Source organism: Grampus griseus (genome assembly GCF_964374135.1).
Source record: "Grampus griseus genome assembly, chromosome: 6".
NCBI lineage: Eukaryota > Metazoa > Chordata > Mammalia > Artiodactyla > Delphinidae > Grampus > Grampus griseus.
The window spans coordinates 113,455,488-113,482,951 of record NC_139000.1 but is presented as its reverse complement, the minus strand read 5'-3'; the positions used below and the strand labels follow the sequence as shown (position 1 = coordinate 113,482,951).

The 27,464-nt window shown below is 40.8% G+C and overlaps 1 protein-coding gene across 1 annotated transcript in view; it reads left to right on the top strand.

The window, feature by feature from the left end:
• ANXA10 (annexin A10) overlaps positions 1-27,464 on the top strand; it is a gene marked incomplete at both ends in the record, with an annotated part of 133,879 nt that overhangs the window by 94,277 nt on the left and 12,138 nt on the right. Inside the window, 5 exons of the mRNA XM_082656941.1 lie at positions 819-900; positions 7,153-7,247; positions 23,173-23,286; positions 24,928-25,018; positions 26,250-26,329. Coding sequence (XP_082513067.1) covers positions 819-900; positions 7,153-7,247; positions 23,173-23,286; positions 24,928-25,018; positions 26,250-26,329 — 462 coding nt within the window. The remainder of the gene's footprint in view (positions 1-818; positions 901-7,152; positions 7,248-23,172; positions 23,287-24,927; positions 25,019-26,249; positions 26,330-27,464) is intronic.

The following is a 27,464-nucleotide window of genomic DNA, read 5'->3' as shown; positions in this document are numbered from 1 at the left end:
AAGAGCTCGGTGAACCTGCCCGCTGAAGGCCTGGAGACCTGTTTTCTACAGGAAGACATTTTTCCCAATGTTTCTGGGCAAACTCACGACAAACAGGGGAGAGCTCCCCTTCTTAATACACTTTGGTGGTCTGAGTGTCATCCTACAGAGCCCAGTCCTGCTGGCTCTGTCTCAAATAAGCGACTCAAAGCCTCACCTATGTCTTCTGCCATTTTATTATTAGCATGAATGAGAACTGAAACAGAGAATTATCAGGAGTTCACGTCTTCCTCTGTAGCTGCAGAGGCTTTGCCAAAAATCTCTGCCCCGTCTTCATCATGAATCCCTAATCCAAATTCAAATGTTTCAATTTCCTCTAATATGATTTCAGGGCCCCTGAATTGTTAAAAAAAAAAAAAAAAAAAAAAAAGCTGTGGTGGTTAACTGCCACTTATAACTCATTTAAATGGGATGAATCCCCACAATTCATCTCTTTTCAGTTTCTATAAAATAGTCTCCAATTCCTAAGAAAATGCTTACTGTTTACTAAGAAGACATGTATTTATTTGATTCTTACACTCTTCTACTATTAGTTCTAGTTTCTCCATTTCCTAGATGAACAATAGATGCCAGTGCAGGAGAAGCCAATAGACTAGAAAGAACACAATTAAGTCTCTGCAATTGACATACAATTAACACATTTGTTTAATAGACCTGTGTGTATGTCTTAGAGTAATTCAAACATACAGAATGTACTTTTGTTTTTATTTATCTAAAAAAATGTTGAAACCTTTGGTGTGCATTACTGCAATCCCTTTCTCTCTGACTCTCCCCACCAGGTGCAGGGAACCATCTTCCCAGCTCCCAATTTCAACCCCATGATGGACGCCCAAATGCTGGGGGAAGCACTCCAGGGATTTGGTAAGCCTGGTGATTTCTAGCACCTTTCTTGATCATTTTTTTCCTGTGCTTTACCTTGTCTTAAGACTATAATATGGGTGTAAACAGCTGATGTTTAACAGAAAGCAAACACTGATTCAAACAAAAAGCTGGGCAAAAAGGTAGAACAAGAAAAATAATAGAAAAGATCAACAGAATTGCCTCTCGCAATTGCAGATCTGACCTTGACATGTTTTTGCCTTAGATGCTTAAATGCCTAACAACTAAATGAAATTCCAAACCAAAAAACTTAATCTGGGATAAACATCCTTTTTTCGCCCTTGTTTGTTTTCTAGCCTGTTACCTTTGAGACTCCCACATCCAGCCAAATCAGACTTCCTGCTGCTCCTCCGGGGGATCTGCTTTTCCACATCCCTGCAAATTGGCGCAGTAATCCCCCTGCCTGGAAGGCTATATTCTTCTCCCATCTACTTGGAATTCAAATTCTCTTCCTTCAGGAATCCCTTCAATTGAGCCTTCCTCTTTGAACCCTTCTTTGCCCTCCAAACTCATCAGTCGTCCCAAGCCCAGCACCTGCTTCTGCAAGGTCCTGCCTCTGACCTCACCTCCACCAGGCCTGTCCCCTCCCCCCACCCCTGTCACCTGCTGACTGGCCTCTGAGCTCCCAGGGCGGGAGGCTGGGTCAGGTGCTTGTAAGTGCATGTCCAGTGAATGAACTAGAGTTTAGGAAAGAAATGTAGAGAGAAGTGGGAAATTGTTGAGTTCTTTTAAAAAAGATTTAATCTTTAAGATACGATATGGAGCTGTTAAACATCCAACCTGTCCTAAGGAGACTTCTGGTGAGCACGAAGATGAACACTGACAACAGAAAGGAAACGTTTGCATGAAACATAAAAAGCCTTTCATGAGAAAGCAAGCTCTCAGCTTTGAAGACAAGGTCATCTTTACACAAGCTATACTGTGTGTGTGTGTGTGTGTCCACTAGCAGGACCCTGGAGGAAAACAATAAAGGACTTTGAATGTGCTCTAAAGTCAACATTAAGAGTCCGCAATGCTTATGCCTTTAAAAATATTAATCATCGCTAGAAAAATCTGGAGACAGGGCAATGAACAGTTATGGATTAACTTTTTCTTCAGGAGAATAATTTTTGCTTTAAAACTATAAATCAGAGCAATCTATTCACTGAAAATTCTTCTTTGTGCCAGTTTCAATTTTCCTGTCATCGCAATTTTAGGGTCAGAATTTGGATTCATTTTGACCCTTGTAGGTTTTTGCTGGTCAGTGTTTTAGCTGAAGAATTTCAGGAGGTTTGGGGTTTGACGGCACACCTCTGCTCTAGTACGACAAACCAAGAACACAGCTCAAGATGCTGTGAAAGTCTATCCATCCTGATACCCCTGGCAAAGGACAATCGAAAACGACAATTGCAAATGTTTTCCTCGGCTACTGTGGGTTTTTTCCAGCTTTGCTGAGACACAAATGACCTATAACATTGTGTAAGTTTAAAGTGTACCATGTGATGATTTCAAAGACGTATATTTTGCTAAATGGTCAACACAATAAGGTTAGTTTACACATCCTTCTTCTCACAGAATTACCATTTTTTGTCATTACTGTTATGGTGAGAACATTTACCCTCTACTCTCTTAGCCACTTTCAAGTATGCAATACAGTATTGTTAACTGTAGTCACCATGACGGATGTTAGATCCCCAGAACTCACTCCTCTTATAACTGGAAGTCTGTACACTTTGACTGTCACCTCCCCCTTTCTTCCATCCCCCAGCCCCTGGTTGTTTCCATGAATTCAGCTATTGTGGATTCCATGTATGTGAGATCATACAGTATCTGCATTTCTCTGTCTTATTTCACTTAGCGTAACGGCTTCAAGATTCATCCATGTTGTCACAAATGGCAGGATTTCCTTCTTTTCGTGGCTGAGTAATATTCCATTGTGTGTGTATCATATTTTCTTTATTCATTCCTTTGTCGATGGGACACCTAAGTGGTCTCCATGTCTCAGCAATTGTGAATAATGCTGTAATGAGCATGGGGGTGGAGATAACTCTGCAAGATAGCAATTTCATTTCCTGTGGATAAATACCCAGGAGTGGAAGTACTGGATCACATGGTAGCTCTATTTTTAATTTTTTGAGGAACCTCTGTAACGTTTTCCATAGTGGTTGCACCAATTTACATGCCCACCAACAGTGCAGGAGGGTTCCCCTTTCTCCACATCCTTGCCAACACTTTTTATCTCTTGTCTTTCAGATGATGGCCATTCTGACAGGTGAGAGGTGATATCTCACTGTGGTTTTCATTTGCATTTCCCTGATGATTAGTGATGTTGAGCAGCTTTTCGTGTACTTCTTGGCCATTTGTACACCTTCCTGGGAAAAATGTCTATTCAGGTGCTTTGCCCATTTTTTTCAATCAGATTATTAATTATTCTTTTTTACTATTGAGTTGTATGAGCTCCTGATACATTGCAGCTATCAACTCCTTATCAGGTATATGATTTGCAAGTATTTTCTCCCATTCTATAGGTTGCCTTTTCACTTTGTTGATTGTTTCTCTTGCTCTGCAGAAGCTTTTGAGTTTAATGTAGTCTCACTTGTTGGTTTTTGACTGTGTCTTACATAGAAAAATCAGAAAGCAAAAATATTCTCTGACGCAAACGGAAATGCGTAGTTTTAACAAAAATTGTCTTAAGTTGTATAACAATTCACCAAGGAAAAGGAGTACCTCTCAGGTAACAATGTCTAACAGTGCAGTCCACTTGCCAAGTCCTAACTGCGACAAGCTACTTCCCTACCCACGCACTCTTACAACAACTGTGTTTCTTTTGTCTCAGTTAACATATATAATTTCCAGATCATGCCTATGAGATCCTGGGCAAGGGGAACTATTTTTAACCTATATGCCTAACTCATGGTAAAGCTGCGTACAGGACAAAATGAATCTTTGTGAAACACTGGGTGCTACTTAGACTAGGCGTCCTCACCTGCCCCAGGCCTCACTGACCACCAATATGATGTGAGCTGTAGGGTGTGTGTAGACCTTCTTTACAGAAGTGGAGGGAGTTTCCCTCTAGTCCTAGCGGCTGAGTTTTCCTATATTTCCCCTAGAAGCAGTCGTTCAGCATTTACTAATTCATGCTCACGGTGACTTTGTAGAAACCTTTCACTAAGAACAAGAATCAACTGTACATCATAAAAACCTATAAGACTGCTATGGTTCATCATGTCAGATTTTTCTGTTAAACTATCGGATAGGAATTATCTAGATATTCCTGCCCCTAATATAATAGGACAAGAAAGAGAAATAGATACGATGATTCTAAAAAACAAATCAAAATTCTCTGAAATTGCAGAGGACATTATTAATATATCTCAAAATCCAAGGTAATCAAGCAAAAGCATTATTAAAAACTGTGAGAGTTCAATAATTTTTCTGGATACAAAGTCAACATAAAATTTGACATCATTTACTTCATTAAGCAATTATGTGTTAAGAAACAAAGCAAAAATAATATAGCTTGAAATATCAATAGAAATGCAAATATGAATAATTTCAACAAAATCAAGTTTCTTGTTATTTGTAAAAACTCTACAAATCTTTACTAAGTCTTTTAGAAAAGAAAAACACATAATTAATTCAACAGATTCATCATGTTAGTGACAGAAATATAATTTCTCTAAATCGATTCCTAAGTTTACAGTTATTTTAATTGAAATTTTAATAATATTTTTGAGATCCATATGATATTACTCTGAAATATCTCTAGAAGGATAAATGAGCCAGAGTTGCTATGAACTTTGAAAAATGGAGAGTAATTCAGAGAGGTAGGTTGTGGATAATCCCAACAGAACAACAACGAAAACCAGAAGGCTACAAAAATTACAAAAGTGTGACGATAGCAAAATCAACAATGGATCCAATTGAAAAACCTTCTATTTATTATTAAAAATACGTTCCTCTGGACCGCCCATCACGCAGTCAGCAGATCCCTTCAGAACCACCTAATGTCCCTTGGCTCCAGCGCTGAACCTGGGGCCCCGTGCACCTGATGCTCTGTGCCTTTCTCTACAGGCTGCCTTTGCTCCCAAACCCGAAATCCCAGGCTCTGGAGCTGATCCTCTGCCTCCCTCCCTCCATTCTGCAGCTGCCGGACCATTTCTCTCACCTGCATAAATACCTCGCTCCCCCTTTGGGTTCTTCCAGGCATGGTCATCTGTGTATATCTAGTCCCATGCCCTCATTCACTGGACGTTTTCACATGCAGCTCATCACTCTCCCATGATCCGAACACATCCAGGATGGCTTTAACTTCCAAAAAGATGATCTGCTTAACATCCTAGCACTTCAACTCATTCTTCTCCTCATCTCCATCATTTGTCAAAGGGAAAGTATACCACACAGAATTCAACAGGCAGGGAAGCCTTTATGAAAGAGGAGAGAGACTGAACTCAGCTCCTCTGAAACAAAAGGCAGGCGAGGTCTGAGCCCTGGGATGTTCTAGAGGTCACAGGGGCGGGGGCCTTGGTCAACACAATGAGGACTTCTGAGGCTGCTCATTGGTACTCAGGGTCCTGCCTGCCACAGAGGTTGGGAGACAGTGGCTCTATCTTTCCTGGCGATTGTATTTCAAAGGGATGCATCCCAAGTCCTTGAGAAAGGCATTTCTGGGCATTAAAACTGGCAGGTGGTTGGGACAAGATTTATGTCTTGGGGGAAAAGAAAGAATTTACAACTGCAAGTTTTCTGAAGTAAATGCTCTCAGAAAAAAAGAAGGAAGGCAGGCAGGAAGGAAGGAAGGAAGGAAGGAAAGAAGAAAGAAAGAAAAGAAAGAAGGAAGGAAGGAAAGAAAGAAAGAGAAAGAAAGAAAGAAAGAAAGAAAGAAAGAAAGAAAGAAAGAAAGAAAGAAAGAAAGAAAGAAAGAAAGAAAGAAAGGAGGAAGGAAAGAGGTCAAAGGCTTCTAATCAGGAGAAGTTTGTCTGAATTTTGGTCAAGCTGAGGGGATGCTAACACCTTCTTGGTTACTCTACCACCACTAACGTTGCAGCTAAATTTCCCTGAAGCAGCTGTGCATTCAGGCGTTTTTTCAGGTTCATGGGTTGGTGCAGGAGGAAGCGGGGCCTCAGAGCCCAGGAGCAGAGCCTCTGTTATGGGGAGGGGCCGCCCACCCCTGGGCAGGGGCATGGTCCCCCCCTCACAGCCCCTTCCCCAGGACTCTTCCTTCTGTTGGGGTCTGGACTGAGGCATGAGGCAGATGCACCCCTGGGCTGAGCAGCTGGGGTTTGTCAAGTGGACTCAACTGGAGCTCTGTTTTCCCCTGACACTCCAAGGACAAAGTTAATGGCAGGAGCTGAGCTCTGCTGAAGAGGTGAGATGACCATGACTATCACATCTCCTGAGGTCAGGGAAACCTCTCCAAGCGCACATGCACAGAGAGGCTCCTCAGGGGGTCAAAAAGGGAGGGGGCACTACCCCATAATACGTGTTGTCACACCTCCCGTCAGCCTCAGCGCTGGAATCCATCTTGGCAAAAAGATGTGCACACATACCGGGAGGGCCCTGAGACAGGTCAGATGTGGGAGAAGAAGGGAGATAATTGGCCAGAGGAGAACAGAGACCTGGAAGAACTGTCCCGTATAAGTGATTTCAATCCACTTTCCTCGTTCAGGACTCCTGCACTCTTCTCTGGGTGTGTATCTGTGCTTTGCTTCTGCTCTAAATAAATCGCTTCTTTTTTCTCATACTGTGCTTCCAATAAACTCTGTGCCTGCTTTACAATGTCTCTTTGTGGGATTCTTTCTCCAAAGGAGACAATGGCCAGGATCCTCTCACCTGCTGACATCAGCACCACAGCAGTTACTTTTGTCTTAATGTACATTTGTTGTAAGTCATATCAAACCGTACAGTAAGAAAGACACGTGGCCAATTCAAACAGGAATCAGCTTGGCGTCCAGGAAAGCCTTTTGTTGGTGGGGTAGGAGGGTGGTAGAAGAAAGACCACATTCTTCACTCCTCTGTATTTTTATTGAATCCTTTTGAAGGAAAATCTGTAGTTGTAGCATCAAGAGGAGAGACGGGAGGTCCCTCGCCATGTCAGGGGCTGCCCTGTGACTTCCATTTGAGTTGGAATCGTTCCCTGCCTGCTGGAAGCAACACGGGGACAAGCTTGCATGCTGCCTTTGATCCCTGGACACTGAGTTCTTCCTACCTGCAGGGTAGCAGTCTCACGACTCTCCAAATATGCCCCTTTTCCAGGCTGCGACAAGGACCTGCTGATCGACATCCTGACCCAGCGCTGCAACGCGCAGAGGCTGGTGATCGCGGAGGCCTACCTGAGCACCTTCGGCCGGGTGAGTCACTCCCTCCCCACCCCTTTCCAAGGAAATTCCTGAGAAGCCTCAGAACTGGTACCGTTAGCCTTTTCAGCCTCTGATTACAAAGGCTCCCGACTTCACCAAACATCAGAAACGGTTCTTCTGCCTCAAATGTGTTGCACAGGATGTCGGAAAGAGACACATCAATGTGCCTGTGATCCCACCAGCCCTTTCTCAGAAACTGTTCAGCTTCACGAAGTGAAAGTTCTGGTAGCCCGACACCACCATTGGTCCAGTTAGGCTGAAAACACCCCTGCGTCAGGCTCTAGGGAAGGTGCACAAGGGGCTGACAATCCAAGGCCCCCAAATAAGACCTTTTCCTGCATTTCTCCAGAGGTCCTCACCCACCTCTCAACCCAAGCAAATTCCCCACTAGCTTTCCTTCCCACAGCTGCCCTTGCGCTTAAAAATAGTTTCGGGCAATCAAACTACCCACAGGGCTTTAAAGTCACCGCCCCCAATTTCAAAGCAAGCGGCATTAAAGCTTTCTTTTGTTATGCATTTACACCACAGATTCAGAACAGAAACTCTTCAGGCCAAAAGGACCTGCAATAGCAATTTCTTTGTCAACTGAGCCTTATCCATGAAACGCCATCATAAATCTTTTTCTGTAACGTTAGTCCTTAAAAACGTACTCCATCTCCAAACCTCAGTCTCAACACCTACGGTATGCAAAACAAGGGTATACCTCTGCTTTAGAATGAATGACGAGTCCAAAAAGCCACCGCTGCTCATGAAATTGGCTGAATTAAGCCGTAGCTGGAAACCAGTTTTGCTTTTTCTCAGGTAAAACTGTTACTTTTCTTATGTTCCAATGACACCAGTGCTAGTTCTCTTTTGAAAGAGAATGTAAAAGCTATACAAGTTGCGGCATTAGTAATCCAATATTGTTTTGATATGCATACTGCCATAAGAGAGGTCATTTTGCAGTAAATTTTTAACCCAAAACTTTGCATACATCTGTGCTTTTCATAGATCAGGTTAACTTAGGTAACAGCATTACTTTATCACTCTCTACAAAATTACCCTAAAACAGGTTCAAATAATTCAGAAATGAGGTGCTTACAACTCATCAAACAACGGATCCTCCAGGGTAGAGCACTTACCACACGCCCAAGGTCTCAGAGTGGTCAGATCCCCTGTGCTGAGGTCCCTGGGCACCGGGGAACTTAGGAACCCTTAGGCGAGCTGATAGGGGCCTCTCTGCTCTGAAATGCCCCGTCAGACATCAGTTACCAGGTCTCAGAGTCACTTTTCCTGTCCCGTGTCCCTGGCTCACACTGTCCTGATTTGGGCCCTCACCATGTGTTACCCAGATGGATGTGGAAATGCCCCTCGCCCCCAGAGCTGCTGCCCCCCAGCCCTTCCCCTGCGTACCCCCCAAATTGAAGTCAGAAAGAGTCCAAATCTAAAACTCCACTTTCTTGCTTTAATCCCTGAGCATTAATCTCAATTCCCCTCACAAATACCCATCTGGGCATCGAATTCAACCCACCTGCCCACAGGCTCACCGAGTCCCCCAGCCCCTCTCTGCTCCGCACCTCAAGCCGGCTCACCACCTCCTGCTTCATCCACCACATCAAAGGCAGGCCCTGCGGTCTGCAAACTGACAGCAGGCTGCCTGGCCCGCCTGGTCCTCCGTGTATTCCAGGGCCCAGACCTGCACAGCCAGGCCACCCTAGACACGCATCCCTGACACCTGACACCGTTGCACCACATCCTCTCCAGCTGCTGCCCCACCCTCTCCTGCAGGCGCCCAGGTCAGGGGGTCATGCTGTCCTCCTCCCCGCCAGGGGTTCAGGTTTACTTACCTCCTGACCCCTCAACCATCACCTCCTGGAAATCAGGGACCGGGTTACTGGCCGCCATCCTTCCCTCCAGAGTCCTGCCTGGGTCTGACACAGAACAGGCACTGCATTTATAGAATTCCACTCTGCCTCTAAAAACAAAGAAGAAAAAGAAAAACATCACTTTAGAATCCAATAGTTAAAAAGAACATTCACAAACTGCCTACATTTCCCTTCTCCCTCATTCCCTGCTCTGGCTGCCCCGGGTCACCCTGCCTGACCTTGGTGAGGGCCCCTTGACCTCCCCCATTGCTCACGTTCAGAATGATTTCTTCCACCTGGACAAGGTGTGCCTTCTGCTGGCTTTCCCTTTCTGCGGGAGAGTTTATAGATTTCTTGTATGTTAATCATTGATATTCCTATATTTTTATTAATGTGAATAATCAAGATTAGAGGGAATTATTTTCTTAGCTACTGAGTAAGGTACAATTCTAGGCATGTTCCATAAATACGTATTATTATATATTTGACTCCTGTCTAACAGCTCCCAAGTTCAAAAAGGAGGTAATACAAATGCTAAAGGAATTAAGAAAAATTTCGATAGAAACGCAGATCACTGTAACAAGCAACTAGAAACTATACAAAGGAGCCAGTCAAAATTAGACAGCTCAATTGCTGAGACAAAAACTGAGCTAAAAGCAATGAATAGCGGACTAAATAATGCAGAAGAACAAATAAGTGATCTGGAAGACAGAATAATGGAAATCACCCAATCAGAACAGCAGACAAAAAGACAAATAAAAAAAGCAACATACGAGACCTATGGGATAATATAAAGTGTACCAACCTATGCTAAATAGGGATCCCAGAAGGAGAAAAAAGAAGAAAGGGGATTGAAAATGTATTTGAAGAAATTATGGCTAAAAACTTCCCAAACCTAAAGAAGGAAACAGCTATCCAGGAACATGAAGCACAGAGGGTCCCAAACAAGATGAATGCAAAAAGACTCACACCAAGGAATATCATAATTGAAATGGCAAAAGTGAAAGACAAAGAGAGGATTCTAAAGGCAGCAAAAGAAACACAAAGGGAACTCCCATAAGGCTATCAGCTGATCTCTCTGCAGAAACTTTGCAGGCCAGAGGGAGTGGCAATATATATTCAAAGTCCTGAAAGGGAAAAATCTGCAAACTTGGATACTCTACCCAGCATGATTATCATTTAGAACAGAAAGAAAAAGAATCTCAGACAAGAAAAAGCTAAAAGAATATAGCAATGTTAAATCTATCCTAAAAGAAATATTGCAAGGTTTTCTCAAAAGAGAAAAGAAACAACAATCTATAAGAAAAGGAAAAACGTAACAGGAAAGGCAAATATATAAAAGGACTGAAAATCACTTAAATTGGCCAATACATAGATTAAAAACAATCAAAAATTTTTGTAAAAGTGATTGTAACTACAATTAACAGCAAAAGAATAAACATGAAGATAAAAATAGGATGTCAAAATTACAACATGTGGGAAGGCGAGTAAGAAAATGTAGAACTTTTAGAATGTGTTTGAGCTTATATGACTATCGGTCTAAAGCAATTAGATATGGTTAAGGGTTAACATACTTGAAAATCAGGGTAATTACAAATAAAACACATACAAGAGATTCACAAAAACCAAAAAGAAAGGAGCTCAAGCATAATACAAAAGAAAATCATCAAATCGCAAAAGAAAAAACAAAAAGAAGAAAGGAACAAAAGAGAAACACAAAATCAACTGGAAAACAAGGTTTGAAATGGCAATAAATACATACTTATCAAAAATTACTTTAAATGTCTATAGGCCAAACGCTCTGTTAAAAAGACACAGAGTAGCAGATTGGATAAAAACAAGAACCTACAATATGCTGCCTACAAGGACTCACTTTAGGGCACAAGTCACACAGATTACAAGTGAGGGGTCGGAAAAGATATTTCATGCAAATGGAAATGACAAGAAAGCAGCGGTAGCTATACTCATGTCAGACAAAATACACTTTAAAACAAAGGCCATAAAGAAAGACAACGCAGGACGCTATATAACGATAAGAGGATCAATACAAAAGGATATTCCACTCATTGACACATATGCACCCAATATAGGAGCACCTAAATACATAAAACAAATGCTAACAGATATGAAGGGAGAAACTGACAAAAATACAATATAGTAGGAGACTTTAACACCCCACTGACATCAATGGACAGATCTTCCAGACAGAAAATCAGTAAAGCAACAGAGACCCTAAATGACACAATGGAACAGTTTAACTTAATTGACATCTACAGGACACTACATCCAAAAAAATGCCAGAATACACATTCTCTAGTATACATCACATACTAGGAACAAAACAAGCCTCAAGAAATTTAAGAGGAGAGAAATTATTTCAAGCCTCTTTTCTGACCACAACGGCATAAAACTAGAAATCAACCACAGAAAGAATGGGGAAATTATCACATGGAGACTGAACAACATGCTACTGAAAAACAAATGGGGCAATGATGAAATCAAAGAGGAAATCAGAAAATAGCTCGAGACAAATGGCAATGAAAACACAGCCTTACAAAACCTATGGGATGCAGCAAAGGCAGTTACAGGAGAGAAGTTCACAGTGATATAGGCCTTCCTCAAGAAACAAGAAAAATCTTAAATTAACAACTTAACCTACCACCTAAAAGAACTAGAAAAAGAAGAAAAAACAAAACCCGAAGTTAGCAAAAGGAATGAAATATTAAAGATCAGAGAGGAAATAAATAGAGATAATCAATAGAAAAAAAATCAGTAAAACCAAGAACTGGTTTTTTGAAAGGATAACCAAAACATCAACAAACCTCTAGTCAGGCTCACCAAGAAGAAAAGAGAGAGAACCCAAATAAACAAAATAAGAAATGAAAGAGGAGAGGGCTTCCCTGGTGGCGCAGTTGTTGAGAGTCCACCTGCCGACGCAGGGGACACAGGTTCGTGCCCCGGTCTGGGAAGATCCCACATGCTGCGGAGCGGCTGGGCCTGGGAGCCATGGCCACCGAGCCTGTGCGTCCGAAGCCTGTGGTCTGCAATGGGAGAGGCCACAACAGTGAGAGGCCTGCGTACCGCCAAAAAAAAAAAAGAAAGAAATGAAAGAGGAAAAATATCAACTGATACCACAGAAATACCAAAAAAAATTGTAAGAAAATACTTTGAACAGTTATATACCAGCACATTGGACAATCTAGAAGAAATAGGCAAGTTTCTAAAAACATACAATCTGCCAAAATTGAGCCAATAAAAAACAGATAATTTGAACAGACTGATACTAGAAGTGAAATAGAATCTGCAATTAAAAAAAAAAAAAAAAAAACTCCCTGCAAACAAAAGTTCAGGACTGGATGGCTTCTCTGGGGAATGCTACCAAACATACAAAGAACTTATACCTATCCTTCTCAAACTCTTCCAAAAGACTGAAGAGGAGGGAACACTCCCAAAGTCATTCTATGAAGCCACCATCACCCTGATACCAAAACCAGACAAAGTCACTACAAAAAAATAGAATTACAGGCCAATATCTTTGATGAATATAGATGAAAAATTCCTCAAAAATATTAGCAAACTGGATCCAACAGCATATTACAAGTAGGACTTATTCCAAGGTCACAACAATGGTTCAACACATACAAATCTAACAATGTGATGCACTACATTAAGAAAAGAAAGGACAAAGTCTCAATAGACACAGAAAAAGCATTTGATAAAATTTAACATCCATTTGTGATAAAAACTCTCACCAAAATGGGTATAGAGGGAACATGTCTCAAGATGATAAAAGCCATTTATGACAAACCCACAACCAACATAATAATCAGTGGTGAAAAGCTGAAAACCTTCCCACTAAATTCTGAAGCAAGACAAAGATGCCCACTCTCACCACTTCTATTCAACATAATATTGGAAGTCCTAGCCACAGCAATCAGACAAGAAAAAGAAATAAAAATTACCCAAATTCAAAGGGAAGAGGTAAAATTGTCATTATATGCACATGACATGATACTATACATAGAAAACTGTAAAGACCCCGCACAAAAACTATTCAGCAAAGTAGCAGGATACAAAATTAATGTACAGAAATCTGCTGCATTTCTTTACGCTAACAATGAAATATCAGAAAGAGAAAATTAAAAAATCAATCCCATTTAAAACTGCTTCAAAATAAAGAAGATACCTAGGCATAAACCTAACCAAGGAGGTGAAAGACCTATATGTTGAGAACTATAAAATGTTGATAAAGAAAACTGAAGATGATTCAAAGAAATGGAAAGATAACCCATGCTCTTGGAAGAATTTATATTGTTAAAATGGCCATACTCGGGCTTCCCTGGTGGCACAGTGGTTGGGGGTCTGCCTGCCAATGCAGGGGACGCGGGTTCGTGCCCCGGTCTGGGAGGATCCCACATGCCGCGGAGCAGCTGGGCCTGTGAGCCATGGCCGCTGAGCCTGCACGTCTGGAGCCTGTGCTCCGCAACGGGAGAGGCTGCAGCAGTGAGAGGCTCGACTACCGCAAAAAAAAAAAAAAAAAAAAAAAATGGCCATACTCCCCTATCATTTAATGTGATCCCTATCAAATTACCCATGACATTTTTCACAGAATTAGAACAAATAATGTTAAAATTTATATGGAACCACGGAAGACCCAGAATTGCCAAAGCAATCCTGAGAAAAAAGAAAAACACTGGAGGCATAAGCCTCCCAGACTTTGGACAATACTACAAAGCTACAGTAATCAAGACAGTGTGATACTGGCACATAAACAGATATATGAATCAATGGAACAGAAGAGAGAGCCCAAAAATAAATCCACACACATACAGTCAATTAATCTTCAACAAAGGAGGCAAGAATACACAGTGGAGAAAAGACAGTCTCTTTAACAAGTGGTGTTGGGAAAGCTGGACAACCACATGTAAATCAATGAAGTTAGAACACTCCCTCACACCATACATAAAAATAAACTCCAAATGGCATAAAGCTTATATATAAGACATGGTACCATAACACTCCTAGAAGAGAACATAGGCAAAATATTCTCTGACATAAATCCTAGCAATATTTTCTTAGATCAATCTCCCAAGGCAAAGAAATAAAAGCAAAAATAAACAAATGGGACCTAATCAAACTTAAAAGCTTTTGTGCAGCAAAGGAAATCACAAACAAACCAAAAAGACAACCTATGGACTGGGAGAAAATATTTGCAAAGGATGCAACAGACAAGGGTTTAATTTCCAAAATATACAAACAGCTCATAGAGCTCAATATCAAAAAAACAAAAAAACAAAAAAACCAACCCAATCAAAAAATAGGCAGAATACCTAAATAAACATTTCTCAAAAGAAGACATACAAATGGCCGATATGTATATGAAAAGATGTTCAACATCACTAATTATTAGAGAAATGCAAATAAAAATCACAATGAGGTATCACCACACACCAGTCAGAATAGCCATCAATAAAAATTTACAAATAACAAATGCTGGAGAGAGTGTGGAGAAAAGGGAATGTAAATTGTTGCAGCCACTATGGAAAACAGTATGGAGGTTCCTCAAAAAACTAAAAATAGAGTTACCATATAATCCTGCAATCCCATTCCTGGGCATATATCTGGAAAACATGAAAACTTTAATTTGAAAAGATACATGCACCCCAATGTTCACTGCAGCAGTTCACAATAGCCAGGACATGGAAATAACCTGAATTTCCAATAACAGGGGAATGGATAAAGAAGATGTGGTACATATATACAATGGAATATTACTCAGCCATAAAAAAGAATGAAATAATGTCATTTGCAGCAACATGGATGGACCTAGAGGTGACCATACTAAGTGAAGTTAAGTCAGACAGAGAAGGACAAATGTCACATGATATCACTTACATGTGGAATCTAAAAAATAATACAAATGAATCTATATAAAAAACAGAAACAGACTCACAGAATAGAAACAAACTTATGGTTACCAAAGGGGAAAGGGAGTGGGGGAAAGGGATAAATTAGGAGTTTGGGATTAACAGATACACGCTGAATATATAAAATAAACAACAAGGGTTTACTGTATAGCACAGGGAACTATATTCAACATCCGGTAGTACCCTATATCTGAATCACTTTGCTGTATACTTGAAACTAACACAATATAATAAATCAACTATACTTCAATATAAATAAATTTTTAAAAAATTTACTTATCACTGCACAGTGACAAAGCAGCTTGCACAAGTGTTTTTATAATATAAAATTGCCCAAGTATTTACACAATGAATACCAGTGGGGGTAGAATGAAGACAACTTCTAAGTTACACTTTGTACAGGCCTACATCACAGAGTGTTTCAACAGCAAGTATTTTTTTTATGATAACAGAAAAGGCATACAAGTTAAAAGCATATAAAACTATTCCCCTGAGCATATTCAGACAGAGTGCTAGTCATCCTTCTATGTCTTGCCCCTGAGTGCACACAATTAGATAAAGGTAAAAAGAAGAAAGGAAAAGGAACCGCCATGTTACTTTGTTTAAATGGAGCTGTCGGAATTGCTGTGGGTGGCCCACCTGCAGCCCCCAGGAGCTCAGAGCAGCCCAGCTTGAACAGCATGTACTCATTAGCCTAATGCAGGGCCAAGCTGTGAGGTCCATAGCGTCCCTGTAGGGCAAACAAGAAAGCAGAGGCAGTCGGCCTGGGGAAAGGCACACTCCAAAGGTTGCATTGGCAAAGCTATTTCTATCCCTCCCAGAGAGAATTTAAGACTCTAACTAGAGAATGTGTTTGAAGGCTCCTCTTTGAACTTGCAAAGTTTAGCTACTTAAACATATTATTCAATATGTATCTTCGCAAATGAAAGTGATATGTTCTTGTGATGCCCTGAAAAACCACTGTAGCACTCTTTGCCCATTTGCAGTGCAAGGGCACTGTAATTCCTGAGTTCCAGCCCCTCCATGAAATCAAAGTGCGTGCAGATGGGGAACGTTTCTTGTTTTTCCTTGAGCAGCCAATGCCTCCAAACAAACAACTGAGGAAATACGAGTGGACCCATTCGTTCATTATTTTATACCAATGCTGTGTAGCTGGCACCGTGCTACGGCTGGAGAAACTGCCATGAATAAAACAGACCAAAAGCCCTGCCAGGGTCTTTACCCGGTGAGACAGAGAAAAATTAGTGAAACGTGTCCTGTTAGAAGGGACTAGTGCTCTGGAGAAAAGATGAAGCCTGGTGAGAAGGACAGGGAGTGCTGGCGGACCAAGTGGCCAGTAAGTCCCCCCACGTGCGAACGAGTTCCGTTCCCAGAGCGCGTTCGCAAGTCCGATTTGTTCGTAAGTCCAGCAAAGTTAGCCTAGGAACCCCACTGACACAGTCGGCTGTATAGTATGTACTGTCATAGGTTTATAATACTCTTCACACAAAGAATACATAAAAAACAAAGAAACACAAAAAATAGAGAAAAGCTTTTTAATCTTACAGTACAGTCCCTTGTAAAGTACAGTAGTCCAGTACAACAGCTGGCATCCAGGGGCTGGCATCGAGGGAACAGGCAAGAAGAGTTACTGACTGGAGGAGGGAGAGGCGGTGGGCGATGGCAGAGCTGAAGGATCGTCAGCAATTGGGGACGGAGGGCGAGCTGCAATTTCACTCACGCCTGACGCTGATGGCACAGGTTCTGGGGTCCTTGCTGGATTCACTTCTATCTACTCTCTTGAAAGAACGATCCAGTGATATCTGGGTAGTAGCTCTTTTTTTCTCGTCATAGATGACACGGTAGCACTGGATTGCATTCTGAACGGCTGCTGCAACCTTCGTGTACCGTTCTATGTTCGGGTTCTGTGCCTCAGAAACTAACAGTGCCTCCTCAGATAGAGAAAATCCCCTTGCCGTTTCCTGCGTTGTGAACCTCTTCGGTTCTTCAGTTACTTCTTCTTCTCTCTCTTTGTCCTTTCTCTGGGCACATTCACATCTCTGAAAGTTCACACCGTGAACGTTTGTATGTAGAGGACCTACTGTAATTGTAAATAGCCTGACGATGGCAGGCTCTGTGAAGAAGTCCAAGGGGCGAGCCACGTGCTGGGCTAGAGAAGGAACATTCAAGCTACAGGGAGGAGAAAGCAATGGCCCTGAGGGGGCAGGTCTGCTGTGCCAGGAGCCACCGGAAGCCCAGGGGGTGGAGGGGGGTCGTGAGCAGGGAGAGGAGGGGCAGGAGGTGAGGGCACAGATTGGCCAAGGGGACATCGTGTGCCTTGGTGACCATCGCATAAAACACCTGCATGTTTGTTTATCCCGAGCTCAGCTGCACAAAAGTAGCTGTAACTCATCCTGGAGTTGGGAGTGGCAAAGGGTGTTTCTGCAGAGGAGTGACTAACTGATCGGCATTTTTCCAGGAGCACCTGTCAGGTGTGTGTGGGGAGGACAGGTGTAAGGGCAGAAGGGGACTCACTCGGAGGCTGCTGCATTGTCGTAAGGAGCCACAACGGTGCCGAAGCCAGGGTCATGGCGGTAAAAGTGGGACAAAATCGTCAGTTTCTGGATGTAAGTTAGAGACCATAGAATTTACTGACAATGGATATTGGTAACGTGTGAGAAATGCAGTGTAACACGCAAACTTCTGGGGTGCAGAGAGACAGAAAGAGGGGAGAGAGGAAACAGCTAGTATCAGCCATTTTTAATCTGCAGCAAATTACCTAATATTTGGCGGGGGGAAGATATTTTGAGTGCCTCATACCTCCCAGAAAATACTTTAAGAATTCCACCTGAGTTAAATATATTCTGTTAAGGCCAATGCTATGAGGTGGGTGCTGTTAGAATTCTCACTGTACATACGGGAAGCAGACACAGAAGTAAGGGCACCTACCTGTCACCTCACAGCTGATGCTCGGCCAGGACCGGAACCACACGCCACCCCCAGGCCTGGGCGCGACGGGTTGGGAAGACGCCTGGCACTGCCTGTTCCACCCCAATTCTCTGACTTCCTCGAGCTACCTTATGAAATCAGTTTGCTAGAGCCATGTACACACGCACGCACGCACACGCATACGCGCACGCACAGACGCACGCACGCCTGCGCTCCAAAGCAAAGCTCCCCCGCGCCATCTAGCGGCCGCGCTGATCCCTATCAGCAGTGGAAACCGCACAGGTGTTCAGGGTCAGCGCCCAAGGCGATCACAGGTGAAGTAAGGGAAGATGCTGTTATGAATGTTTGGGAGGGATACGGACCCAAAAAGTGACTGAAGATCAAATGGAAGATTTTGCAGTGCCCAGGCCATTGCCTTTATCTTTTACATTTAATCAGTAAATTCAGGGCTTTCTCCTCCCACATTTATTCCTTTATTCTCGCACTTGTTCACATGTTCATTTATACATTATATACCACGTACTCTGCACATTTGAGTACTCAGCACTGTGCCAGAGCGAGATGATGGATTTGGGGACATTTGTGAGAAAGTCCGTGTCTGATAGACGTTGGGGGGACATAAATGCATATAATATGGTCATTTAAATCTAGTGTAATAAGTGCGAGGGTGGAGCAGCGGTGGCAAAGAAATGATCAGCTTCCCCGAGGGTCAGAGGAAGTCTCGCAAAAGTGATGATAATTCTAACATTTCTATCTTTCCATCAGCTGCCAGGACCCTTTACTCTCTACATAAAAGTCTATTCCATTGGTCTGTTTGCATTTAAACCTTTAAGGCACTGCGCTGGATTTAATTTTTTGTTTGTTTTGGGTTGTTTTTTTTTTGGTATTAGGACAGCACTAGTCACATAAAATAAATTGAGAAGTATTCTTTCATCTGCTGCTTTCTACAAGATTTTGTGTAGAGTGGATTTTACTTCCACCTTAAATGTTTCATAGATTGTATCAAGTGATTTCACCTGGGTCTAGAGATTAAGAGTGTGGGTTAATTGTGAATCCAGTTTTTCAAAATAAATATAAGGAAATTTCGACTGAGTTTCAAACTCTCCTTGAGTTTATTCTGGTAATTTGTGTCTGTCAAGGAATCGAACCATTTCAACTAAATTTTAAAATATAGTGGTGTATCTTTGAATTATGGTTTTCTGCAGATATATGCTGAGGAATTGGTTTGCTGGGTCATACGGTAACTCTATTTTTGTTTTTTAAGGAACCTCCATACTGTTCTCCATAGTGGCTGCACCAGTTTACATTCCCACCGACAGTGCAGGAGGGTTCCCTTTTCTCCACACCCTCTCCAGCAAGTCAAGCCTTAGCTTCTGCTTGGCTGTTTCTGTGATGCAGCCACAGGCAGCTTCTAGGGATGCACCAGCAAGGCAATAAACATAACCTATAGGTGGTGAGCAGCCTCTCCAGCAGTTATTATTTGTAGACTTTTTGATGATGGCATAATTCAAAAGGATACATGCACCCCAATGTTCACTGCAGCACTATTAACAATAGCCAAAACATGGAAGTAACCTAAATGTCCATCAACAGATGAATGGATAAAGAAGATTTGCTACATATATATAATGGAATATTACTCAGCCATGAAAACGAATGAAATAATGCCATTTCCAGTGACATGGATGGACCTAGAAATAATTACACTAAGTGAAGTAAAACAGAAAGACAAATATCATATGATATCACTTATATGTGGAATCTAAAATATGACACAAATGAACTTATTTACTAAACAGAAACAGACTGACAGCCCAGAGAATAGACTTGTGATTGCCAAGGTTGGAGAGGGAGGGATAAATTAGTAGTATGGGATTAACAGACACACACTACTATATATAGAATAGATAAACAACAAGGACCTACTGTATAGCAGAGGGAACGCTACTCAATATTTTGTAATAACCTATAAGGGAAAAGAATTTGGAAAAAAATAAAATATATATATATGTATAACTGAATCACTTTGCTCTACACTTGAAACTAACACAACATTGTAAATCAGCTGTATTTCACTTACATATATAGTGTTATAAATATGTTCATAATATTCTTTTTTCCTTTAATGTCTGTAGTATTTGTATATATCACTCTTACTTTGCCAATATTTTTGTATTTTTTTTCTTGTCAGTCTAATTCGAATTTTATTAACATTACTCATCTTTTCAGAAAATTACATTTTGATTTCATTCACAGTTTCTAGTATTCATTAATTTTCAGTTTCATTGATTTCTGATCTTATTCTTATTTCCTTCCTTCTTATCCTGGACTTAATTTACTCTTCCTTTTGCTAGATTTTTTGAGGTGGAAGATTAGGTCATTGACTGTATGTTTCTCTTCTAACATAAATATTTAAAGCTAAAAGTGTATCTTCAATTACTATCTTCACCACATCTCACAAATTTTGACATGTTGCATTTTCACCTTCATTAAATTAAAAGTATTTTCTAACTCCCTTGTGATATATTCTTTGAGATTTGGATCATACAAAAGTACATTTTAAAATTTCCAAACATTTGGGATTCTCCAGCTATATTTTTATTGTTAGTTTGAAGTTAATTTTGTTGTAGTGGGAGAATAAACACCTGTGAGAGGCACATTATGAGCCATATTGAAGGAAACATCTCAACCACATGCTGTTCCAACTATGCAAGGTCCTCACTGTTGGGAACGATGTCAACAGATGTGTAGAGAGAGAGAGATTCTGAGGAATTAGCTCACGTGATTACAGAGGACTGCAAGCCCAAATACACACAGCAGGCCAGCAGAGACTACGGTAGGCTAGAGCCTCAGAGAGGGTAGCCGCTCAGTTCCAAAGGCCGTCTGCTGGTAGAATTCTTGAAGGAAAATCAATCTTTTCTTATAAAGTCTTCAACTGACTGAATGAGACCCACCCACATGGTGGAGAGTAATCTGCTTTACTCAAAGTCCACTGATGTAAATGTTAATCATCTAAAAAATACCTTCACAGGATGTGGTCCATATATACAATGGAATACTGCTCAGCCATAAAAAAAGAATGAAATCACGCCATTTGCAGCAACATGATATGATAGAGATTGTCATACTAAGTGAAGTAAGTCAGAAAGAGAAAGACAAACACCATATGATATCATTTATATGTGGAATCTAAAATACAACACAAATGACATTATCTATTAAACAGAAACAGACTCACAGACATAGAGAACAGACTTGTGGTTGCCAAGTGGGAGGGGGGTGGGGGAGGCATGGGTTGATAGTTTGGGGTTAGCAAACGCAAACTATTATATATATGATGGATAAACAACAAGGTCCTACTGTAGAGCACAGGGAACTACATTCAATATCCTGGGATGAACCATAATGGAAAAAAATAGGAAAAAAGAATGCATATACATGTATAACTGAGTCACTTTGCTGTACCGCAGTAACAAACACAACATTGTAAATCAGCTATACTTCAATTAAAAAAAAATTTTTTTTAAATACCTTCACAGAAACATCTAGAAGAACGTTTGACCAAATGTCCGGGTGCTGTGGCCCATCCAAGCTGACATAAAATTAACCATCACAAATGGCATCTGAACTCCTATCTCCATGCCACTTGTCCTTCCTTGTGTAACTGTGTCTTGTGTCCTCTGATCCTGTAAGGCCATTCTGATATCTTATCTGAATTCTTAGAACTCTCTTGAACTACTGCTTTAGGATCTTATAAAGTGAAAAATGAAGATCAGAGCCTTCGAAAGCATTAGCTCACATTTTTACTTACGTTACGTCTGGGCTTACGGGATGTTGGTCCTCTTGAAAACAGAGACCCTGTGTTATTTTTCTACAGCTCCTACCACCATGTCTGGGAAAGAGTAGAAATAAACACTCATTGAATACACTGCCATCTTTCCTTCAAAAAAGATGTATTGAGCTCATGGAAGCATGAGAACAAAGCCTTCACGAGCTCAGATGTTCACGTCAGCTTTATCCATTGCTATCACCTGTCTCCTAATAGCACCGTCAGGACTATTTGGTAAAGGGATTAGAAACAGTCGATGGTGAACGAGGGAATTAACTAGACTACCAGCTCCATGAGGAAGCGATCTTATAAGTCTTATATCTATCTACTCCAAGCACCTGCCACAACTCCAGACACCTATTAACTGCTCATTAAACAAATTGCACTGACCTGGGCGCAAATTCAATAGATTCTCCCTGTTACCAATTATCACCTTGTGGATGATGCTTTTATTTGTTAAAAAAGAAAACCCACAGTATAGGAAACGTGCTTCCAGATTATACTAAATAAAATGAAAATTATGACTATTTCGTTTTTATTGTAACAAAGCTTATTTATTATGCCTTATTGAATTATATTATTGAACCGAGTCAGAACTAAAATATTGTGTATTTCAACATAAAACTGAATATACACTATACATTTTAGCAAGAAATGGTAAATTTTAAGTATCTTTCAGATATCTTTGTAACCCTACAAAAAATAAATTGAACATATGTTTTTAAACAATCCATTCTACATGAGTAAAAGGAAAGTCACATTAAAACGATCAATTTCATGCTCTTGTACCTGTATTTCAAGGCCAAAAATCCAGCACACTTATTTTTCCTTTTAAGCATTTAATTTTCAATATTTTCAGTAAGTATATTCATGTGACTATTTGAAGAAAGTTCTAAGACTACTTAATTCATTTATATAAGCTTTTTGGCAATAGTATAACCAGAAACTCTTTGCTAAAAGACATTGCTATAATGATAAAATAAAATGCATATATTCTTTAAGGACTTTCTTTCATTAATTCCACACAAGAAAACTAAGCACTCCCAAGTAATATGCTTTCAGGTTTCAAATTTTATTTATTTTCATAATGAGATGAGAAGAGGGGTCGGGTTGGGATTAGGGAAGGAGTATCCCTCTGTGTTTACTTGACTAGAATATCCATACAGATGATGTTTCATGCAGAGATGTCATCACATCAGTCATTTTCAAACCCTCAAGTCCACGATCTCGTGTAATCCACGTACACACGTGTGAACTAAAACCAGACTAGTTATTATGTGAAGTGACGTGGAAAAGGAAATCGTGCTAGAAGACTTTCTGCAATTATCCCATTTCTCTCATAAAATTGGTAAGCGATATAATGAAGGTATTTGTTTTTCCCTCCACAGGACCTGGTTAGTGACCTGAAGGAGAAGCTTTCCAATCACTTCAAGGAAGTCATGGTGGGCCTCATGTACCCACCGCCCTCCTACGATGCCCATGAGCTCTGGCACGCCATGAAGGTAGAGGTCGGATGAGAAAATATTTCCATAGTGCGGGCCCTGCCCTATGATGCTGCTGTGTGTGATCAGGGAGGGGAGGGAACTTCTGCACAAAGAAGAAACAAAAGAAATGCTGGGGGGGGGGGTGTCAGGAAAAGGGGGACCTCCAGAGTCCAGCGGCGGGATCAGTGGATTCTCCTGTTGTGCAAACTCAGACCCACCAACCCCGCTCTGTGCAATCTGCCAAAAGGAAAGCTTCCGGGGCTGTTTGGATTTGTCTCTCCCAAGTGTATCTTCATACATTAAGAGGAAATATGATAATTCATGTGAATCTCTTTACACTGTGGTATAAATTGGGCTCATAAAGTAATGAGTCAGCAGTAATGCTGAGTCAGAGACAAACTATAGATGACATCTTTATTTCTGTGACCCTAAAATAATCCTTTACAAACACTATTGCTCAAATGTAGCAAAATGTTACTTCTGAAGGATTAGAGCAATTCTTTCTTACAGGAAAGAAATTAACTACAGATTTGTTAGAGGGTTGTTGGCTAGGGATGGAGGCCAAACGGCTTTTCACATCTTTCCAAATGCTGATGTGAAACACCTGCAGAGCTGCTGCAATCATTCCAATACAATGCCTGCCAATGACCTGATTACCCTGGTCTGGGAACAATGTGTGACTCGAAAAGGGAAACGGAAAAAATAGTAAGGAATCTGGATCTGGGCCATCATATTTGTAGATCAGAATAAGCCTTATGTAAAATATGAATTTCAACTAACTCTTTTTTACAATTCCATATGTGGAATTTACTCAATTAAAATTCAGCGAGTAGATATGGATCTCAAAAGTATTGATTTTTGTTTTTACTATTTAAAAAAAATTTTATTGGAGTATAGTTGATTTAAACTGTTGTGTTAGTTTCAGGTGTACAGCAAAGTGACTCAGTTATACGTGTGCATACATCCACTCCACTTTTATTTGTTTTTTTAGATTCGTTTCCCATATAGCCTATTACAGAGTATTGAGTGTTGCATAATGTCAATCCCTACCTCTTGCAAAATGATGTGAAGTAAGTCCTATGTTACTGTTTAGATGACACTGTTACATTGTATCGATGTCTCATAGGATGGAAAGGATTTCTGAAGCTTTCTGAAAAAGATGTGTTGTCTTTAAAATCACCATCAGAGAAGAGTTTATGCCTATGGCTGAAAGAGACTACAGAAAGTAGCCAGTCCAAATGTTTAGGCAAATGGTGCAGAAGTCCACATCCTGGGAGAGGCAGGGAGACATCTCTAAAACATCTGTGCAAAATTAGAGACCCAGGATCAAATTCGAGCTTGCCCAAGAATTGATATTCTAGCAGGAAAAAAATCAGTGTCATGAGCATTGTTTAAACATCTTTTCCCACATTATTTAGAAATGCCCATGCTGTTTTACTCTATGAAGGAACAGAGTTTCAGATAATATTATCTTCTTGGGACCAAAGAGCTAGTAAGTAGCAGAGGCAGACTGAACTGGGCCTGTCTTTAACCCAAACATACTTCCTTGCCCTCTGCCACCTCTCAGAACACCAGGGAGGCTGTATCCCTTTACTGCACAGAGTGCACTGTTATTTCCAGCACAGATGCCTTTATATTTCTCTCACTCTGTCCTTCTAGGGAGCAGGCACTGATGAGAATTGCCTCATTGATATATTAGCTTCAAGAACAAACGGAGAAATTTTCCAGATGCGAGAAGCCTACTATTTGCGTAAGGAAATACACATTTGTACATATGTTTTACACTCATATAAACTTTATATTTTTCAAATAACATGTAAAATATTCCAGTTTATGTATTTTAAAGAATTTTCTAAGACACTCATGTGTGAAATACCACTCACTCAAGACTAATTAATTCACTAGGTAGAATCGATGATTAGGGTACTAAAAATGAAACAATTCCCTAGACAATCAAGTTGAGCGGACTTTCCAGGAAAATAATTACTAGTTTCTATGAGGTGGGTGTTTACATTAGGACAGCAAGTACTTGGCACAGTGGCTCAGGGAGCATCGTATCTCTTACCTAGGAGGGACCAGGTATAAAGACAGAACAAAGCAAAGCGCGATGATCGCTCAGCAAATTCTACAAATATGGGCAACTACTTCAATTTACATAAACCTCATAACCACTGCGATCCACCTCAGAATCAGGTTTTTACACATTTTAAAAGTAGAAAGGTTAACTCTTTTCATTTTTAAAAAGGCTTAATGTCGTAAGTTCCATTGCATCGTGTATTATGTGACATTGAACTGTCAAGAAAATGTTACAGACAATCAGCTCTATTGCATTCAAACAAAAACAAGACTTTCCCAAGGGGAGTGAAGTAAAACCCTTCACTGAAAATATTAAGACAGGACAAAGACTTGGGGAGAGCTGGGCTGGGCAGTGCGCTAAGGAAAGAGAAGGCAGGATTCTGAATTTTAAAGATTGTAGAATGCGGGCTTCCCTGGTGGCTCAGTGGTTGAGAGTCCGCCTGCCGATGCAGGGGACATGGGTTCGTGCCCCGGTCCGGGAAGATCCCACATGCCACGGAGCGGCTGGGCCCGTGAGCCATGGCCGCTGAGCCTGCGCGTCCGGAGCCTGTGCTCCGCAACGGGAGGGGCCCAGGCAATGAGAGGCCCGCGTACGGCAAAAAAAAAAAGATTGCAGAATGTAAAATGATTCTCAATGTTGTTTCTCAGTTTTGGAATAGACATAGTACTTTTTTTTTTTAAGAAAACCGACCTGGGCCTATGTTACCATTGCTGTCAAATTACTTGGGTGGACTGTTTATTGGCTTCATGTGAGTAGAATGTGGTAAAAGACAAAGAAATGTCAGCAGATTAGATGTCTCCTCACTTTCCACTCATACGGGGGAAGTAGCGCTGACCTAGGCAAGCACAGCGATACGTGGTTCTATCATAAACCAACCCTCCAACATGTGCGTTCTCGTACCCAGAATACAGCTGGGACCTGCAGGAGGACATTTACTCAGAGACCTCGGGACACTTCAGAGATACGCTGGTGAACTTGGTCCAGGTATGAAACTCCAAAATTCACACCATTTTGCACTATTAAAAAAATAGGTATGTTTCGTTTTCAAAAAATAGGACAGAAAACTCCAGTTTACCCCAGTTTAACAGTGAATTCTGTACAATAACAAGTACTGAATGCCAGCTAAATTGAAGGCACTATGATAGAAACTTGGGTTGGATATAGAAACAAACAAATATGAATAAGACACCATCTGTGTTCTCAAAACAATCTGCTATAAGTAAAATGATTATAATTATCAATAAATGCATAAATGATTATATATTACAAGGATGTTAGCAGATTTAAAATACTACGGTTACAATTAGAATGAGAACATCGCCTAAGGCCCCAGGGACCCAGGACCGCACCAACAGGTGAACAGTTAGAATCACCAGATGAGAGTACAATACACATAGGGATCCAGGAGCCTCACGCATGACTTTAAATGAGGAGAATCTGGATTACTAAAAATAAAAACTAGTTTTCCCTTCTTACCATCTCTTTATTTCTGTAATTCCGTCTTCTCCTTCAGCTTGTGTTGACCAAATCAATCAGACACACCCTCAGTACCCGATGAAGTGATGCAGGAAACGGGAGAGGATTCAGCAGGAAACAAGGGGCTTGGATTTAGGCAAGACAAGCTATTTCGGTTCCTCTGTGTTATCACTCAGATTGTTGACTAGCCATCTTCTAGCAGGGAGAGCAGTGGATGGAACTCGATGTTCCAGGGCAGGTTATAGAACTTATAGAATGAAAGGAAACAAGGGAACATCAGTTCAGGAAAAAAATACAGAAAATCTCCCAACCACTCCAGAAAACAGACCCACAGCCATATGCTAATTTTTCTTTCTGAAATTGCAGGTTCCAACTTTTACCTAGAGAGAGTTCTTTTTTTTTAATTCTACAAAGTTTTTTTTACAAAAATGAACAACTTTATTTCTCAAGTTAAAGTATTGTATTACTTTACACAAGAAAGATAAAAATTAAGAATTCTTTCTACCCTGTCTAGAACTACTCTATATACAGAAAATAGTTAAAATGAGAAAATAACTATTGATAATGATTTTTTTTCTTTTAAAATATCAATGGCAGTGTGCAAATTTAAGTGACTACTTCATTTTCCTTCTTTTCTGATTGG